This window comes from Eptesicus fuscus, chromosome 16, assembly GCF_027574615.1.
Source record: "Eptesicus fuscus isolate TK198812 chromosome 16, DD_ASM_mEF_20220401, whole genome shotgun sequence".
In the NCBI taxonomy this organism is placed as follows: Eukaryota; Metazoa; Chordata; class Mammalia; order Chiroptera; family Vespertilionidae; genus Eptesicus; species Eptesicus fuscus.
The window spans coordinates 63635664-63653616 of NC_072488.1; the positions used below are offsets into that span (position 1 = coordinate 63635664).

General features: G+C 41.5%; 1 protein-coding gene across 1 annotated transcript in view; it reads right to left on the reverse strand.

The window, feature by feature from the left end:
• MRPS9 (mitochondrial ribosomal protein S9) overlaps positions 1-17953 on the reverse strand; it is a 72853-nt gene that overhangs the window by 32142 nt on the left and 22758 nt on the right. The window contains exons 3-4 of the mRNA XM_008153410.3: positions 3979-4041; positions 3859-3889 (exon numbers count right to left, since the gene is read on the reverse strand). Of these exons, the coding sequence (XP_008151632.1) occupies positions 3859-3889; positions 3979-4041 (94 nt within the window). The remainder of the gene's footprint in view (positions 1-3858; positions 3890-3978; positions 4042-17953) is intronic.

Here is a 17953-nt window from a genome sequence, read left to right on the forward strand (position 1 = left end):
GAATGGGAATAATCAACAATATAGTTGTGAGTATGCAAAACAGTGTTTATTCTTGTATTATTTATTTATTATTATATTATTTTCCATATGAACAGTATAAATCTACTTTTGCCCCCTCTGTATTTCTAAATAGTCTGAAATCTCAATTTTGATTTCCTCTTTAACCCAATAGTTTTATGGTTCTGTTAAGTTTTAAGTTGGAAAAATCTAATCTATAACACCTACTTTTGGGAATTTGTTAGGTTTTCTCTATCTCCTATTACATGGTATTTCTATTAATATTCCATTGGCATCTGCATAGCAAATGTATTCTTTGCACTTGTATCTGTAGCTATAAAATCATGCTGTGTTATTCAAATTCTTTATAGATTTAGTTAACAGCTTTTGCTTTAAACATTTCAGTGCTAAATGCTTGGTGCAAAAAGGTTCATGGTCATCAAATCCATTTAATAGATATTAGGTTTTATCAACATAAACTAATATTCTTGTTTCACTGAACCATTCCCCAATCTCCCCGAATTCCATTTTGTCTAGTATTAGGTACAACTCCTTGCTTCTGTCATCAATTCATATATATCTTTGCTTATCCTAATATTTTTGTCACTCGCTTCAAATGGTAAAGCAGGATTTTTATGTTAACTCAATCTAGAAGCTTTCATCTTTTAACCAGGAAAGCAATAGTATACTACAAGTGTAATAATCTACTCAACTCTAAAATTCACTCACACTTTTTAACAGAAAAAATCATTTTGTCCTATTATTCACAAAATAAAGCAAAATTGAATGGTAGGTAAGTGGCAAAAATATTTTGCCAATTTTATGGGAGTATTGTTTATTATTTTAATTTATTTTTCTTTTTTATTTAATTTATTGGGGTGACATCCTATCTAATAAAAGAGTAATATGCAAATTAACCATCACTCTGCTATACCCACCAGCCAATCAGAGCAAGCATGCAAATTAACCCCAACCAATATGGCTGCAGCCACTGAGTGAGCAGGAGGGAGGCTTGGGTTTCCCTGACAATGGAGGAAGCCAAGCTTTCCACACACCCTGGCCGGCCCAGGCCTCCACTCAAAGGTACAAAGTTTCAATTATAGAAGATAAATAAATTCCAACAGAAATGGCGGCAGCCACAGAGGGAGCAGGAGGCTTGGCTCTGCTCCAGGCTATGAAGTTTCAATTATAGAAGATAAATAAGATAAATAAACCCCAGATACCAGGCTCTCCACTTGGGTCGCTGGGGGGCGTGGCCAGCCTGCAAACCACCACAGGCCCCTCACCCAGGCCACCCCACACCCCAAGGGAACCCTCACCCTGATCCAGGACACCCTTCAGGGCAAACCAGCTGGCCCCCACCCATGCACCAGGCCTCTATCCTATCTAATAAAAGAGTAATATGCAGATTGACCATCACTCCAACACACAAGATGGCTGCCCCCATGGGGTCAAAGATCCTGCCCCCATGTGGACACAAGATGGTCAGCAGGGGAGGGTAGTTGCGAGGGACCAGGCTTGCAAGGGAGGGCAGTTGTGGGCGATCAGGCCAGCAGGGGAGGGTAGTTGGGAAGGACCAGGCCTGCAAGGGAGGGCAGTTAGGGGTGACCAGGCTGGCAGAGGAGGGAAGTTGGGGGCAAACAGGGCTGGCAGGGGAGCAGTTAGGCATCAATCAGGCTGGCAGGGGAGTGGTTAGGGTGTGATCAGGCTGGCAGGCAGAAGCGGTTAGGGGCAATCAGCAAGGCAGGCAGGCGAGCAGTTGGGAGCCAGCAGTCCTGGATTGTGAGAGGGATGTCCAACTGCCCGTTTAGGCCCGATCCCGTAAACGGGCAGTCGGACATCCCTCGGGGGGTCCCAGATTGAAGAGGGTGCAGCCTGGGCTGAGGGACAACCCCCCCTAGTCTTCTATATATATAAAAGGCTAATATGCTAAGTGTCCACCCGTTCGTTATGACATGAACTGATCATCAGGGGGCAGATGCTCAATGCACAGGCATGGAAACATGGAACAGACTGATGAATCTCAGAGGGAAGGGGCAACGGAGGAGAAAGGAGGGTAAGAAGAGATTAACCAAAGATCTTATATGCATACTAGAGGCTCGGTAAATGGATTCATGCACTGTGAGGGTCCTCGGCCTGGCCTGTGCCCTCTCGCAACCTGGGACCCCTTAGGGGATGTCAGACTGCCAGTTTCGGCCCAATCCCCGCAGGCCAGGCTGAGGGATCCCACCAGTGCATGAATCCATGCACCGGGCCTCTAGTTGGTTAATAAAATTATATAGGCTTCAGGGGTACAATTCTATAATATATCATCTGTATATTGTACTGTATGTTCACCACCCCAAGTCTCCTTCCATCACTGTTTATGCCCTCTTTCCCTCTTCTTCTTCTTCTTCTTCTTTTTTTAATATGTTTTTATTGATTTCAGAGGAAGGGAGAGGGAGAGAAAGAAACATCAATGATGAGAATCACTGATTGGCTGCCTCCTGCACACCCCCTTCTGGGGATAGAGCCTGCAATCCGGGCATGTGCCCCAACTGGGAATCAAACTGTTCATGGGTTGATGCTCAACCACTGAGCACCACCAGCTGGGCACCCCTTTTAAACTCTGTTATCTTCCCTCACCCCTTTTTCCCTCTGGTAATCACCACACAGTTTTCTGTGACTATATTTTTGTTTGTTTTTGCTTAATTCCTATGTAAGAAAATCCTACCAACACTGACATATTTCTAAAATAACACATGGGCACTTGTCAGGGACAAACAGAAGTTCATAGGTTGATGCTCAACACTGAGCCTCATGGGCCAGGCTAAAAAAAATGATTTCTTGCTTTAATAATACTTTTTAAATGAACTGAAACTACCACCAGTCCACTCTGAATAAGAGGTTTCAAATGTAAAGGAAAAATTAGTAAATGTATTACTTCCTGGCAACCTTAAAGTCTGTGTTTTCTTTAAGATTTTATTTTAAGGATTTAAAAGGTAAAATCATAAAGAAGCCAGAGAAAACAGTGGGCCAGATAAAAATGATGGTTAAATGCTCATTAGAAACAATACATGAAAAGAGATGATGGAATCACATCAATAAAGTAACGAAAGACCAAAAAACGGAGGTGGGGGATCTTTAATCAGTGAAAATATTCTTCCAAAGTAAAGATAAATGTAAAATTTTCATAAACTCAGGAAATCTGTACCAAACTCTTCCTCACAAAGTCATATTAGAATGCAAGCAAATTGGTGTGACATTAGTGTAAGCATAAACTCTAACTTGGTCTAATTTTAATATTTTTTAATTTAAAAGAAATCAATTGTAAACTAAATTATTAGTTATAAAACTAGCAGCCCGTTTGCACGAAGATTCGTGCAATAGACCTTCATTCACCTGGCTGCCTGCACCAGTTTTCTGCCGGCACCGGGACCCAGGCCTTGGCTGTGGCCACCCACCGCCTTCTGCTTTCTTTCAGGGTCGGGGCTTGGCCCCGGGCGGTGGCCTTGGGCTCAGCCGCACCCCAGCGTCCCTGCTAAGGATCGTAGGAGCCGACCCCAGGTGGTTGCCTGTGATCCGTGCAGGCTCCCCGCTGGTGCCCAAGGCTGGGAAAGCCTCCGCCCGAGGCTTTGTTGGCCTTGGGCTCGGCCGCACCCCAGCGTCCCTGCGACGGTTTCCTGGTGGGCATGGCTTGTGGGTGTAGCGAAGGTACGGTCAATTTGCATATTACTCTATTATTAGGTAGGATATTTTTTACCTACCACACAACCACCATGATATACAAGAGTTCATTTACATACTATGTAAATGACTGCTGACATATAATATAACAATATAGCAAAAATAACTGCTTATTTCATTCTTAAGCAAACTTACTTTTCTGTTTTGGAAAAATCTGTTCAGGATGCTGTAAAATAAATTTAAAAATGCATTAGATAATTATTGCAACATATAAAACTAAGTGAAATTTTTAAAAATATGAATTAAGATAATTACCTTCATTATTGGTCTGGCTCGCTTCTCAAACAAACCGCTGGGGAAAAGATAAGCAATAGCTCTCTGAAAATATACATAAAGGTTAATTAACAATTGTTATAAAAACCGGTTAATGTTATGATTAACAGTTATTGAAGTGCAAATGTGCCAGATATCACATTAACAGTTTCATATACATTATCTAATTTCAACATAATCAAAATGAAAGAATGTTACCACATACACATCCCCCTCCAAAAGAAAATTGTAAGGAAAGTAGTCCCTAGTTCTACAACCCCCAGTAGATGCCTGAAACTCCTGATAATCCCCAACTCTATGTATGCCATGCTTTTTCCTATACATACATACATACATATATACCTATGGTGAAGTTTACAGCTTCTCTTTGGCATAACTGAATTGCCAGCACTATTACTCTTGGGATTTGGGGCCCTTGTTAAGTAAAATAAGGGTTACTTGAACATAAGCACTGTGATACCTCAACAGTGAATTTGATACTAAGTGACTAAGGGGCGGGGAGTGAATACAGCTTGGAGACAAGAGGACCAAGGCTGATTCACATCCCGGTGAGATAGAACAGGACAGCGGTTTCTGGAATTTTCCATTTAATATTTTCAGAGTGAGAAAGTCCACAGGTAGCTGAAACTGAGGAAAGCGCAACTGTGGATAAGGGGGCATTATCGTATTAAACTAGTTATGAACAATTTTCAAGTGTCTCCTCAAACATGAAAGTAACAGCACACATACAGATGGTCTCTCCCTTTTAAAGGAACCCCAGACTGCTGCCACACAACTGCCGAGCTAATGTGCTCCAACTCAACCCTAACGCCAGCTGGAAGTACAAATACCGGGCAGAACACTGATCAGAGTAGGCTCGACATCTTACCCACAGTGACACCCACTGGTTTTCTGGCTGCTCTTTGAACTTTTCCTAGAAGTTGTAAGTGATTTTAAACTACATATTCCCAAACAAGTTCTCGAAACGTGTCTGTTTCTCGATGGGGATGTTACTGGCACTTTGAGTGCGATAGTTCCATTGTAGGCAACTTTCCTCTACACTGCAGATGGCTCTTTATTAAAAGTCTGTGCCATGACACCCCCAGTGCTTGTGACAAATCTCACGCACACACATTTCCAAATGTCCTTCACCTCGGAAGGGGCAGCACTGCCGGAAACCTGAGAACGGCTTTAGCCATTTGTGTCTTCTCCAATAGCCCTGTCACAACTAAAATAAATTAAAAAAAAAAACAACCTACAAAAAGCACTCATTTTGTTGAGCAATGTCAGATGAAGTCTGAGGACCAGGGTCTTGTGCCCTCTGAACTCTCAATGAACTGGTGGCCCGTGTGAGCACTGAGCTACTTGCCTGGAGAACCTGTTCTCAGGATGGGCCTGCTCCTCCATCACCCAGGACGTGTGCTGGACCCAGTTCTCTCCTGAAAGTAGGGGCTATAATTTGGGGGTACAAATTCAATTATTGTAGGAGCCCAGCTGTGTCTCTGAATCAAGCTTATTCTCATTCAAGCTTTTGCCAATGAAATTGACACTAAAAAAAGTGAAATATCAGAGTGTTAATTTTGTGACTTTTTTCTTTTTAAAACCAGGAACACCTGTCCTTTCCTTCTCTGATGGAGAAAAGATGGAATTTTTAATAAGCAATGTGAATAACTGCCATAGGCAAAAGATAAACTAGACCCAAACCTCACACCATACACTAAAATGAACTCTATATGAGTCAGAGAGCTAAACATAGAAAATGGCAACAAAACAAGTACTAAACAACATCAGTGAATTCTTTATAATGTAGATAGCAAAGTCTTCCTTAACTATGACTCAAAATTCAGAAGCAAAAAAGACTGACCAAATTAAGCTATATTAAAAAAAGAAAAAATATGGCTTTAATGTATTCACAATAAGAGAAGTACAATTAAAACCACTGAGTAAATGCTTTTCATCCAACAGAACTAGCAAAAATTCAAAAGCCTGACAGCACATTGCTGAAGGTTAGAGAGCTCTGCAGTGCCTTGCTGGTGGAGTGTTAAATGGTGCCACCGACATGGAAAGTTTGACACTATCTAACAAAACTACATATTTCTCCAAGCAATCCCATTTCTATGAATTGCTCTTAAAGATACACCCCCTCACAAATACATAAGCACAAGTTATTCATTGATTTATAAGAGCAAAATATTTGAAACAACCAAATCCCCAGACACGAATTTGGTTGAATAAATGATGGTACTTCTATGTGACCAAGTACTTTAGCCTTTTGCACTCGGATGTCGAGTGTGACTCGACACGGTTAGCATTAGAATAAAGGAATCGAGAAAAAAGCAAGCGAGTGCAAAGGGTTAAAGCTATAAAAGAAAAAAGATTGAGAAAAACAAGATGCAAAAGAAATGTACTTAGAATAAGACCACTAGAGTGAGAAAGAGAAACAGAAATAAGAAAATACATATTGGAACAGGAGAATAACATACACATGTTTCTTTGTTGCAAACAGAAACACAGAAAGAATTCTGTGGAAAATAATAAAAATCATTACCAATTAAAGGACTAGAGGCCTGGTGCACGAAATTTGTGTACTCAGGGAGGAGGTCCCTAAGCCTGGATTGCGAGGGAGTGCAGGCCAGGCCGAGGGACCCCACTGGTGCATGACCAGAGCCAGGGAGGGACATGGAAGGGATCCAGGGTGTGTCCAGTCTGTCTTGCTCAGTCCCGATCGGCTGGACCCCAGCAGCAAGCTAACCTACCAGTCAGAGCACGTCATAGCAAAGCAGTTGAGTGGCCTTAGCATATCATTAGCATATTATGTTTTGATTGGTTGAACAGTTGACAGGACGATCAGACACTTAGTATATTAGGCTTTTATTATATAGGACTAGAGGACCAGGGTGTGTCCAGCCTGTCTTGCTCAGTCCCGATCGGTCTGACCCCAGCAGCAAGCTAACCCCCTGGTCAGTGCATATCATAGCAATGCAGTTGAGCGGCCTTAGCATACCATTAGCATATTATGCTTTGATTGGTTGAACAGTTGACAGGACGATCGGACACTTAGTATATTAGGCTTTTATTACAAAGGACTAGAGGCCCAGTGCATGAAATTTGTGCGGGGGGGGGGGGGAAGCATGTCTCTTAGTCCGGCCTGCACCCTCTCCAATCCGGGACCCCTTGGGGGATGTCCAACTGCCAGTTTAGGCATGATCCCTGTGGGCAGCTGGACATCCCTCTCGCAATCCGGAACACTGGCTCCTAATCGTTCACCTGCCTGCTGGCCTGATCGCCCTAACTCCTCTCCCCTGGCAGCTTGATCCCCCTAACTGCTCTCCCCTGCTGGCCTGATCCCCCTAACTGCTCTTATACATCCTAAGTCTGATCATGAGAAAACAATTAGAAAGCCAGAAAGTGGGACAATTGTACAAAACCCCTAGCTAGCTATAGACATTTTGCAGAAAACTGGGAAAATTTTCTGAGACTATATATGATATTACAGAATTATAACTGTATATATATAACAGTGGTATTGTGGGAGACAATAAGCATGTGGTTTTATAACTTGGCTCTCTATTCTGTTCTATTGATCTGTATGTCTGTTTCTCGGCCAATTCCATGCTGAATTAATTATCGTAGCTCTGTAGCATAATTTGAAGCCAAGCAGTGTGATACCTCTAGCTTCATTCTTCTTTCTTTGGCTATTCGGGGTCTTCTGTGGTTCCATACAAATCTGATGATTTCTTGTTCCATTCTTTAAAAAATAACCTAGAGATTTTGATGGGGATTGCATTAAATCTGTATATTGCTTTGGGCAATATGGCCATTTTAACTATTGTTGATTCTTCCAACCCATGAACACAGGATTTTTTCCATTTTCTTGTGTCTTTTTCAATCTCTTTTAAAAATACTTTGTAATATTCAGTATATAGGTCTTTTGCATTCTTTGTTAAGTTTACTCCTAAGTATTTTATTCTTTTGGTTCCAATTGCAAAAGGAACTGTTTTTTTTTTTTTTTTTTTTTTCCCCCTCCATTTCTTTTCCTGAAGTTTTGTGATTAGTATACAGGAAGGCAATGTATTTTTGCAAACTGATTTTCTATCCTGCAACTTGACTGTATTTGTTCCTTGTTTCTAATAGTTTTTTGATAGAGTCTTTGGGGTTTTCTATATACAGATGATATATATGTCATCTACAAAAAGTGACAGTTTGACTTCTTTCTTCCCTACTTGGATGCCTTCTATTTCTTTCCCTTGTCTTATTGCTCTGGCTAGAACAGTGGTCGGCAAACTCATTAGTCAACAGAGCCAAATATCAACAGTACAACAATTGAAATTTCTTTTGAGAGCCAAATTTTTTAAACTTAAACTTCTTCCAACGCCACTTCTTCAAAATAGACTTGCCCAGGCTGTGGTATTTTGTGGAAGAGCCACATGTGGCTCACGAGCCGCAGTTTGCCGACCACGGGGCTAGGACTTGCAGCACTATCTATACTAATAAAAGGGTAATATGCTAATTAGACCGGGAGACCTTCTGGACAAAGCCATGGTGGTGGGGCCAAGACAGAGAGGGTTAGGGACGATCAGGCCAGGAGGGGAGGGCAGTTGGGGGTGATGGTGATCAGGCTGCCGGGGGGGGGTGGAGTTGGGGGCGAGCAGGCCGGCGGGGGGGGGGGGCAGTTGGGGGCGAGCAGGCCGGCAGGAGGGGCAGTTGGGGGCAAGCAGGCCGGCAGGTAGAGTGGTTAGGGGCGATCAGGCAGGCAAGCGGTTAGGAGCCAGCAGTCCCAGATTGCGAGAGGGATGTCTGACTGCCAGCTTAGGCCCGATCACTGGATTGGGCCTAAACTGGCAGATGTCTGAGAGGTCCCAGATTGGAGAGGGTGCAGGCCGGGCTGAGGGACCCCCCTCCCATGCACAAATTTCATGCACCAGGTCACTAGTCTATTCATATAAAAGGCTAGTAAGCTAAGTGCCCATTCGAACGGTAACTATGATGCACACTGATCACCAGGGGGCAGACGCTCAACGCATGAGCTGCTGAGACTTGGCAGGGGCAGTTCTCGGGTGACACACCCCGAATCCAGAGAGGAGGGAGCCTGATTCCTTGCGGGGCTGCGCTATTCCACCTTTGGCTGTGGGTTATGTTGTTGCCCTGAATCTGGTTTACTGCACACTTGAGTTTATGTTCCACACCCTATACAACAGCAACTTTGCAGAGTGCCCTCTCGCACTCCCGGACATCTTGGGGGATTTGGGAGAGCTGGTTTCAGCCTGATCCCCCCAGGCCAGGCCGAGGGACCCCACCTGCCAGAGGGACCCCGCTGACTCCACAGATGCCCTTCATGCCACGGAGCCACCCCAGGTGTGGCTGGCTGGGGAGGGACCAGAGGTTGGCTCCAGGGCATGTCTGGCCCGTATCGCCCAGTCCCACCCCACTGGCCACCTTCTAATTAATTTCCTTTCAATGTGTACAAATCCATGCATCGGGTCACTAGTGTGGAATAAGAGTGGTGAGAGTGGACATCCTTGTCTTGCTCCTGATCGTAGAGGAAAAGCTTTCAGTTTTCACCATTCAGTATGGTAGTACCTGAGGGTTCACCATATATGGCCTTTATCATGTTGAGGTACTTTCCTTCTGTTCCTATTGTATTGAGTGTTTTAATCGTAAATGTCATTGTATCTTATCAAATGCTTTTTCTACAGCCACTGATAAGATATGATTTCTATGCCTTCTTTGATCATTCTGTGTGCATTACATTGATCAATTTGCGTGCATTGAACCATCCTTGTGCCCCTGGAAAGAATGCCACTTAATCGTGATTATTATTATTTTTTAATGTACTGTGGTATTCAATTTGTAAGCATTTTGTTTAGGATTTTTGCATCTGTGTTAATCAGAGATATTACTCTGTAGTTTTCTTTTTCTGTGTTACTATTGCCAGATTTTGGTATCAGGGCTATATTGGCCTCATAGAATGTTAGGAAGTATAGCCTCTTCTTCCATTTTTTTTTGAAGAATTTGAGAAATAGGTTTTAAATCTTCTTTGAACATTTGGTAGAATTCACTGGTGAAGCCATCTGGTCCTGGACTTGTACTTTTTTGGGAGGTTTTTGATGGTTGTTTCAATTTCCTCATGGCTGACTGATCATTTAGATTTTCCAGTTCTTCATGACTTAGTCTAAGATTATATATTTCTAGGAACTTATCCATTTCTTCTAGGTTATTAAATTTGGTGGTATATAGTTTTTTATAATATTCTAGTATGACCCTTTATATATCTGTGATGTCTGTGGTGGCTTCTCTCTCAATTCTGATTTTGTTTATATGGGTCTTTTCCCTTTTTTTCCTTAGTGAGTGTAGCCAGGGTTTTGTTGATTTTATTAATCTTTTCAAAAAACCAGCTCTTTGTTTTAAATTTTTGTAGAGTCTTTTTGTTCTCTATTTCACTCAATTCTGCTCTAATTTTTATTATTTCCTTTCTTCTGTTCATGTTGGGTTGCTTTTGTTCTTTTTCTGGTTCTTTAAGATTTGATGTTAGGTTGTTTACTTGGGATATCTCTTGTTTCTTGAGATAGGCCTGTAATGATATAAACTTCCCTCTTATTACTGCTTTCGCTGCATCCCAATTATCATATGTTGTATTATCATTCTCATTTGTCTCTGTATGTCTTTTGATCTCGTCTTTTATTTCTTCTTTGACCCAGTCATGTTTTAGTAATATGTTTTTTAATTTCTACACACTTGTGTGTTTCTTTACTTCCTTTTTGCAGTTGATTTCTAATATATCAAGGCACCATTGTCAATATTCTGGATTTGTTGAGGCTCGTTCTGTGACCCAATATATGGTCTATCCTTGAGAATGTTCCATGTGCACTGGAGAAGACTATATAATCTGATGTTACAGATGAAAGGTTCTGTTATTGTCAATTATGTCCATTTGGTCTAGTGTTTCATTGAGGGCAGATATTTCTTTTATTTATTTATTTAAAAAAAACCACACCTTTATTGTTGAGAATATTACAGATGTTCCCCTTTCTGCTTTTGGCCCCTCTCCACCTGGTTCCCACACTGACTGAAGCCTTCATCACCTGACTGTCTGTGTCCATAGGTAATGCATATATGCAAATAAGTTCTTTGGTTAATCTCTTTTCTCTGAGATTTGTCAGTCTGTTCCATGTTCCCATGCCTCTGGTTATATTTTATTCATCAGTTTATTTTGTTCATTAGATTCCTTGTTCATTTATTTTGATTGTTAGGTTCAATTGTTGATAGACATCTATTTATTGCCATTTTCTTGTTCATATTTTAGACCTTTATTTTTTTCCTTCTTCTTTTTTTCTCTTGCTGCTTTTAAGATTCTTTTTCATTAACATTTGGCATTTTAATTATGATGTATCTTGTTGTGGGCCTCTTTGATTCCTTTTGTTTGGGACTCTCTATGCTTCCTGGACTTATAAGGCTATTTCTTTCAACAGGCAGGGGAACTTTTCTGTCATATCTTCAAATAGGTTTTCAATACCTTGCTTGCTTTCTTCTCCTTCTGTCAACCCTATAATGTGAATGTTGGTATGCTTGAAGTTGTCCCAGAGGCTCCTTACACTATCTTCATATTTTTGGACACCTTTTTCTCTTTGCTCTTCTGATTGGGTGGTTTTTGCTTCCTCATATTCCAAATCATCGATTCTCAGAATCCTCTATAGTTGAATCCCTGTAAATTATTCATTATTTCAGTTAGTATATGCTTAATTTCAGATCCTTTTTCATGTCTTTGAAATTCTGAGATCCTCAAAAGTCTCACTATGTTCCTTGAAGCTCTCATTAAGATCCTCGAGCAATCTTATAACTATTGTTTTGAACTCTGTATCTAGTAGTGTACTTGCTTCAATTTCATTTAGTTCTTTTTCTGTAGATTTCTTCTGTTCTTTTATTTGTGACATGTTTCTTTATCTCTGCATTTTGGCTGCTTCCCTGTGTTTGTTTCTATGTATTAGGTAGAGCTGCTATGTCTCCTGGAATTGGTAAGAGTGGCCTTGTGTAGTAGGTGTCCTTTAGGGCCAAGTGACTCAGTTTCCTGTCACCTGAGCTGGGCACTTGAGGTGCACCCCTGTGTGGGCTGTGGAGATCAGAGGGAGTGAGTGGGACCATGTAAGTTCATGAACTAGGAACTGCATGAGTCTCCAGCAGCCTCTGTGTCACTCAGTCACAATCCCTGCTAGTTTTTATGGCCCAAAGTTATAGGGACTTCTCTTCCCAGCTCTGGAATGCTGGGCTGGGGATCTGGTGTGGGGCTGGGAAACCCTTGCTCCTCATGGGAGGCCTCCACAGCTGAGATATCCTTCCCAATTGAAAAAAAAAATTAAAAAAAAAAGACACATGGGGGTCAGACCAGCCCGTTCCATGACTCCACCCCTCCTACCAGACTCCGTGTGCTTTCTTCTTTACTTCTCTAGTTGTAGGCCTTCCATTTCACCAGCTTTCAGGTGGTTCTGAATGACAGTTTATCTGTATTTTAGTAATAATTTTGATGTGGTTGTGGGAGGCAGCGAGTATCAGCAATTACTACACCACCATTTGGCTCTAGGGCTGATATTTCTTAATTGAATTTCTGTTTGGTTGATCTGTCTAGTGCTGTCAATGGAGCATTAAGGTCCATCTCTGTCTCTTACTACCTTTAAATCTATTTTGTCAGATATAAATACGGCTACACCTGCTTTCCTGTGGATGTTATTTGCTTGGAGAATCATTTTCTACCCTTTTACTGCGAATCTGCCTTTATCTTTAAAGTTTAGATGTGTCTCTTGTAGGCAGTATACAGTTGTTGTTTTTTTGGTTGTTGTTGTTTTTATCCACTCTGCTACTATTGGTGAATTAGGACCATTTACATTTAGGGTAACAATTACACACTCACCTATTGAAATAACCCATTCTTTCCTGACACACTTCAATCTAGCCTCACAGTAATTCCAATCCTGCAACTGCTTTGTCAGGAATCACCAAGGCTTCTTTTTAGATCTCTTCCATTTGAGGTCATTGTCTTTCCCTCTCTTATAGCCAGAGAAGCCTGGAGCACAAAAAATTCATGTACTTGTGGGGGTCCCTTAGCCCGGCCTGCACCCTCTCACAATCTGGGATCCCACGGTAGGACCCCTAGGCATGGCCTGAGATCAGAGCCTATCGGGGCTTTCCTTCCCTGGGCTGCAGGCAGCTGGCCCCACCCCTGTCGCTGCCACTGCTTACCATCTATGCAGCTCTGCCACCCTCCCTGCCACCGGTGGCCTCCCTCTGCAGGCGACAGGCTGGGGTGCAATGGCTTGGCTGGCCTGGGCCTCCCTCTTTCTTTGCTGAGGGGCGGGGTCAGCCCTGCGAAGGGCCGTCCGCCTACCTACCTGATCACCCCTAACCGCTGGTCTGCATACCTGATCACCCCTAAGCCCTCTGCCTGCCTGCCTGATTGCCCCTAACCACTTGCTTGGGGGTGGGCCCAGCCCTGAGAGTGGCCATCTGCCTACCTGATTACCCCTGTTTGCCTGCCTATCTGATCTCCCCTAACTGCAGGTCTGCCTACCTGATCACCTCTAACCCCTCTGCCTGCCTGCCTGCCTGCCTGATTGTCCCTTACCGCTTGCTTGGGGGCGGGGCCAGCACTGACTTGCAGTTGGTCAGCCTCCGGTCGTTACTGGTTGTTATGACCCAGGGTTTTTATATATTTGGATTCCCTTCCAAGCTCTCTAGAAACACACAGCTAGTGGCAACCATACAGTGCTAGACTATTTTAACCAAAGCTATCATGCAGTTTAGCTAGCACTGTACTGATGTTACTATTGTATATTTTCGCAAGGTTTTTAAATGTCATTAAGCGGTTACAATGTTTGTAATGAAATTTTACTGGTCTAAATTAATAAGCATATACTGTCACAAGAGAGTATTAACCAAATAGTCTTTGAATAGAAGATTTCTGCAGTGAAGCTGGTCTTGAGCATTCCTAATTTTGTCTTCTGTGTGAGTAAGAGGGTTGGACAGTGGCATTTTGATACTTCTATGACTTGGTTCCTTGGGGATTGCATGGGCAATGCTATCATAGGAACCATCTGGAATGCTAACTTTCTTGACAACTCTCTTGGCACTATTGAGGCCATGTACTACTGACCAGACGGCCTGAATTTACCATGTCTAAGGCAAGAGAGCTTGGATTAACTACCCCATTTCAACCTGAGTTTCAAAGCTGGGACGGGAGTGGGAAACATTTATATACTGAAAGTGCTAAAATATGGGCATGCCCACAAACATGCATCTGGCTGAAAATGAGAGGAACATCACCAAAGTCTCCAGGTCTCCAGTGAGCCTTCTTGTAGTTTTAATAATTCAAGGGTCTTTATTGGCACAGCTCCAGTTGTCCCCCCAACCTTCTGTTCTTTTCTGTAGTTAACCTTTTGCACTCAGATGTCAAGTGTGACTCAACACTGTTAGCATCGGTAGCAGCTCGTATGTCGAGCCACACTCGACACGTAGTTTCACCGCGGGGGGAAGGGGAATTTTTGTCTATTTTTCCAGTATCTTTTCTTGTTTTCATTAGCATGAAAGGACAAGCAAAATGTAAATGCCGTCTCAACTGATGCCACCACCTAAGCTTCACCAATGGCCTCTTCAAAGGCTATTTGTTTCTAAGACACATCAGTCACGTGAAAAAGGTTAGACCAGTACACTAACTTCCAGGGGTAGATTATTATCCACTAACTTAGAGCAACGTTTAGATGGAAAGCTCCATATAATCACACCTCACCCTAACAAAAAACACAAAGATTGTGTTGTTTGTTCTAACAGAAAAATCAAAGGAGGAAGAAGAGAGACGATTTATATTTGCAAAACATGTGAATGTAAACCAGGTCTTCATGTGGGTGAATGTTTCAAAAAATATCACACCATGAGAAATTATAGAGATTAAAATTACTCTTTGAATGTATCAATAATTTGAAATATAAAAAAATCCAAATAAATAAGTTTGTATGAAAAGAAACTCCAGTTTTTTATTCTACTGCCGTGCTTTGTAAAATCTGGGATATTTAAAAAATTAAATCCCGAGTAGAATAAAGGAATCGAGAAAAAAGCAAGAGAGTGCAAAGGATTAATCTTAACCTGCTATTGGAAAGAAAAGGCTGTGTTGCTTTTTTTGACAAATACTGAAAATTCTTTCTGCATGTTTTTGTAACTCCTTCCTCCTAGAAAAACAAAGCACTGGGGAAAAACCAACCAAACATAACAATGACAAAAATGACAAATGTCCACCTCCTCATTTCCTAGGAAGGCTCACCTGAAGGCACAACATGATCCTGCAAGAACAGGGCTTTGTTTGCAACACGCCCTCCAGGGAGTGCCCTCCTCGCTCTCCATTGTGACTTTCAGTCTAGGTCCAGAGTAACTCTTTCCCACCACAATCTTCAAAGTAGGGATAGGGATGGTACGGGGAGGAAGGGGCATATCATCTTTCTTCCAAAGCCTGCTGCTGGTAGTGATGCAGCTACTGGTAAGTCTACATGTCCACACAGCATGAAAATACGTGTACTGCAGTCAGCTGTTTCAGCACCAATGTCACCAGCACAATCTTGCTGGAGTTACTGCAATCTCTTGTTACCGGAAGCTCTGTAGGAGCTACAAGGGCACTTACAGCAATTTGCCTTGTAATGGGAGGAAGACCCACTAAAGGGTACAACAGCTTTCCTCCTTTCCCACCCCACAAGTCCCAAAGTCAAGATTTCACCTTACTTGACCAGGATTACTGGGCCCTAATTCAAGGCCAGACTAGGAGAAATTACCTCAGTGGCAAGTATACTCCATGGCCCTACATTGGTTTATTAGGACATTGTGACTTGACATTTATTTTAGTAAAAAGGGATTTGTTTAAGCCCTTCCAAATATAATTTTAACTCTCCAGCTCTACCCTTACCCCTAGTAGTTTGCCCCTTTGGCTTCCTCAAGCAGTTTTTCTCAAAAAGCTCAAGAGACTTCCCAAGCTCTGCTTGCAGATGGTAGACAACTTTGCCCTCACTCCTTACACCGGATAGCCTCTGTCCCACACTGGGAAACATTTCATGGAAGATAAAGTTTTCCACAGGCTGATTTCTTGAGTCCTTGGGGCTTCTCAAAATTACAATTTTGCAATTCAACATAAAGCTAAAAAGAGTATTTCAGATAAGAATTATAATAACGAGTAAGTAATATTGTTGGGAATAAATGAACTATTTCATATATAATTTTAAATTAAGGTAAAGATTTGGTTAGGAAATGTTCAGAAGTACAGCTGGAAAAGAAAGTAAGAAACAAAGGTAAAGCAAGTACTAAAATATGTTTTCTTAGCAGTTTTCTGGCATGTTATTCAAAAAGACCTATATCAGCACAATAAAAATGCAGAATTGAAATATTACAAGTGAAATTAAGTCAACCAGAAAGCCACTGGAGGAAACACTGGACTCTTTGCTAACGTTCACCTATCTGTCACTGCTATGTGCTATCATGCCCTGGTTCATATGTGGCACCTCCCAGGCATGAGGGGAAAAGAATCAGCAGGAAACAGGGTAGGCCTTCAGGTCCCTTAACATTACAGGAAAATTGGCATTCCATATCCAAACTGGGGTTTGGCCCACTTGGACCAAGTTTATCAACCATGACAGAAGTAACAGAAATGTCATAATTATCTGAAATAAATACTTTTTCACTTCTGAACAATCTACCCAATCTATTCTTTAGACTAAGAAACCTAATCCTTCCACAAAAATAAAAAAATATGTCTACCAGTTGGAACTCGATGATTTTTCAAGAAGCTTGAACACAGTATTTCTAGCCTAATATTTTTGTTTTAGGGTTATCATTTGTGTGTCAAGAGACCTTTTCTCAGCCTATGAACCAGACTTTAGATATGGCCCGTAGTTAATGCACTGGTATTCAAATATCAACATCCATGAACAGGTAGAAATATATACAAAATTATTGCTTTACTCTGATTTAAGGTTGTTGATGCCTTAATCTTTCAGTTTTAAATTCACAGAGAAAAAAATCTGAGCCACAGAAATAGAAAACAAAGGATGTTTTCCTCTAATAAGTTCAACCTTAATTGTTCTTATATTAAGAACTTCAATTTGTATGGAATTCAACTTGGTTAAAGTTCTTTTAAACTTTTCTCACACTTGAAAAAATTGTTACATATATGGCTTTGGCTCATGATTGGTTAACACAAAAACAAAACAAAACACAAAAAAACTCCTGCTTCTTCTGAGAAAAAAATGGTGAAGTTCAGATGGTCCCCAACTGATGATGGTTCGACTTACAATTTTTCGACTTTACACAGGTGCAAAAGCAATACACATTCAGTAGAAACTATACTTCCAATTTTGCTATTTTCCCAGGCTAGCAATATGCAGTATGATACTCTCCCTGAGGCTGGGCCGTGGCAGTGCCCCCAGTTCCCAGCCAGCCAGACCATCACAAGGGTGAAGGACTAACACACCCCACAGTGTGTTCATTGTGAGATGATGTTGCCCAACTATAGGCTAAGGTAAGTGTTCTGGGCACGTTTAAGGTAGGCTGGCTAATAAGCTATGGTTGGTATGTTAGGTGTAGTCAATGTCTTTTTTTAAAACATTCTATTTCTGATATTATATTTTCAGCTTACCAATAGGTTGTAACATTATCGTATGTTGAAAAGCATCTATATACATTTAATAATAAGTATAGATCGAATCCTTTAGAGATTTATTAGAGTACAGTAAGACTTACCTAAATCCAAAACAAAAAGTACTGACCAAAGTAAAGAATTAAATTTTTTTTTAATTAATTCAAATAAGTCATGCAGTAATTCTTATTTGTAAACATGATTCTTACTTTTTTAGATTTTAACTAGAATATTGGTAACTGAATATCGGTTCCCTGAAATAAAGACAGAGTAACTATATTCTTAGGTTTATGTCAAAGTATAAAAGGACTGCAGGCTGAA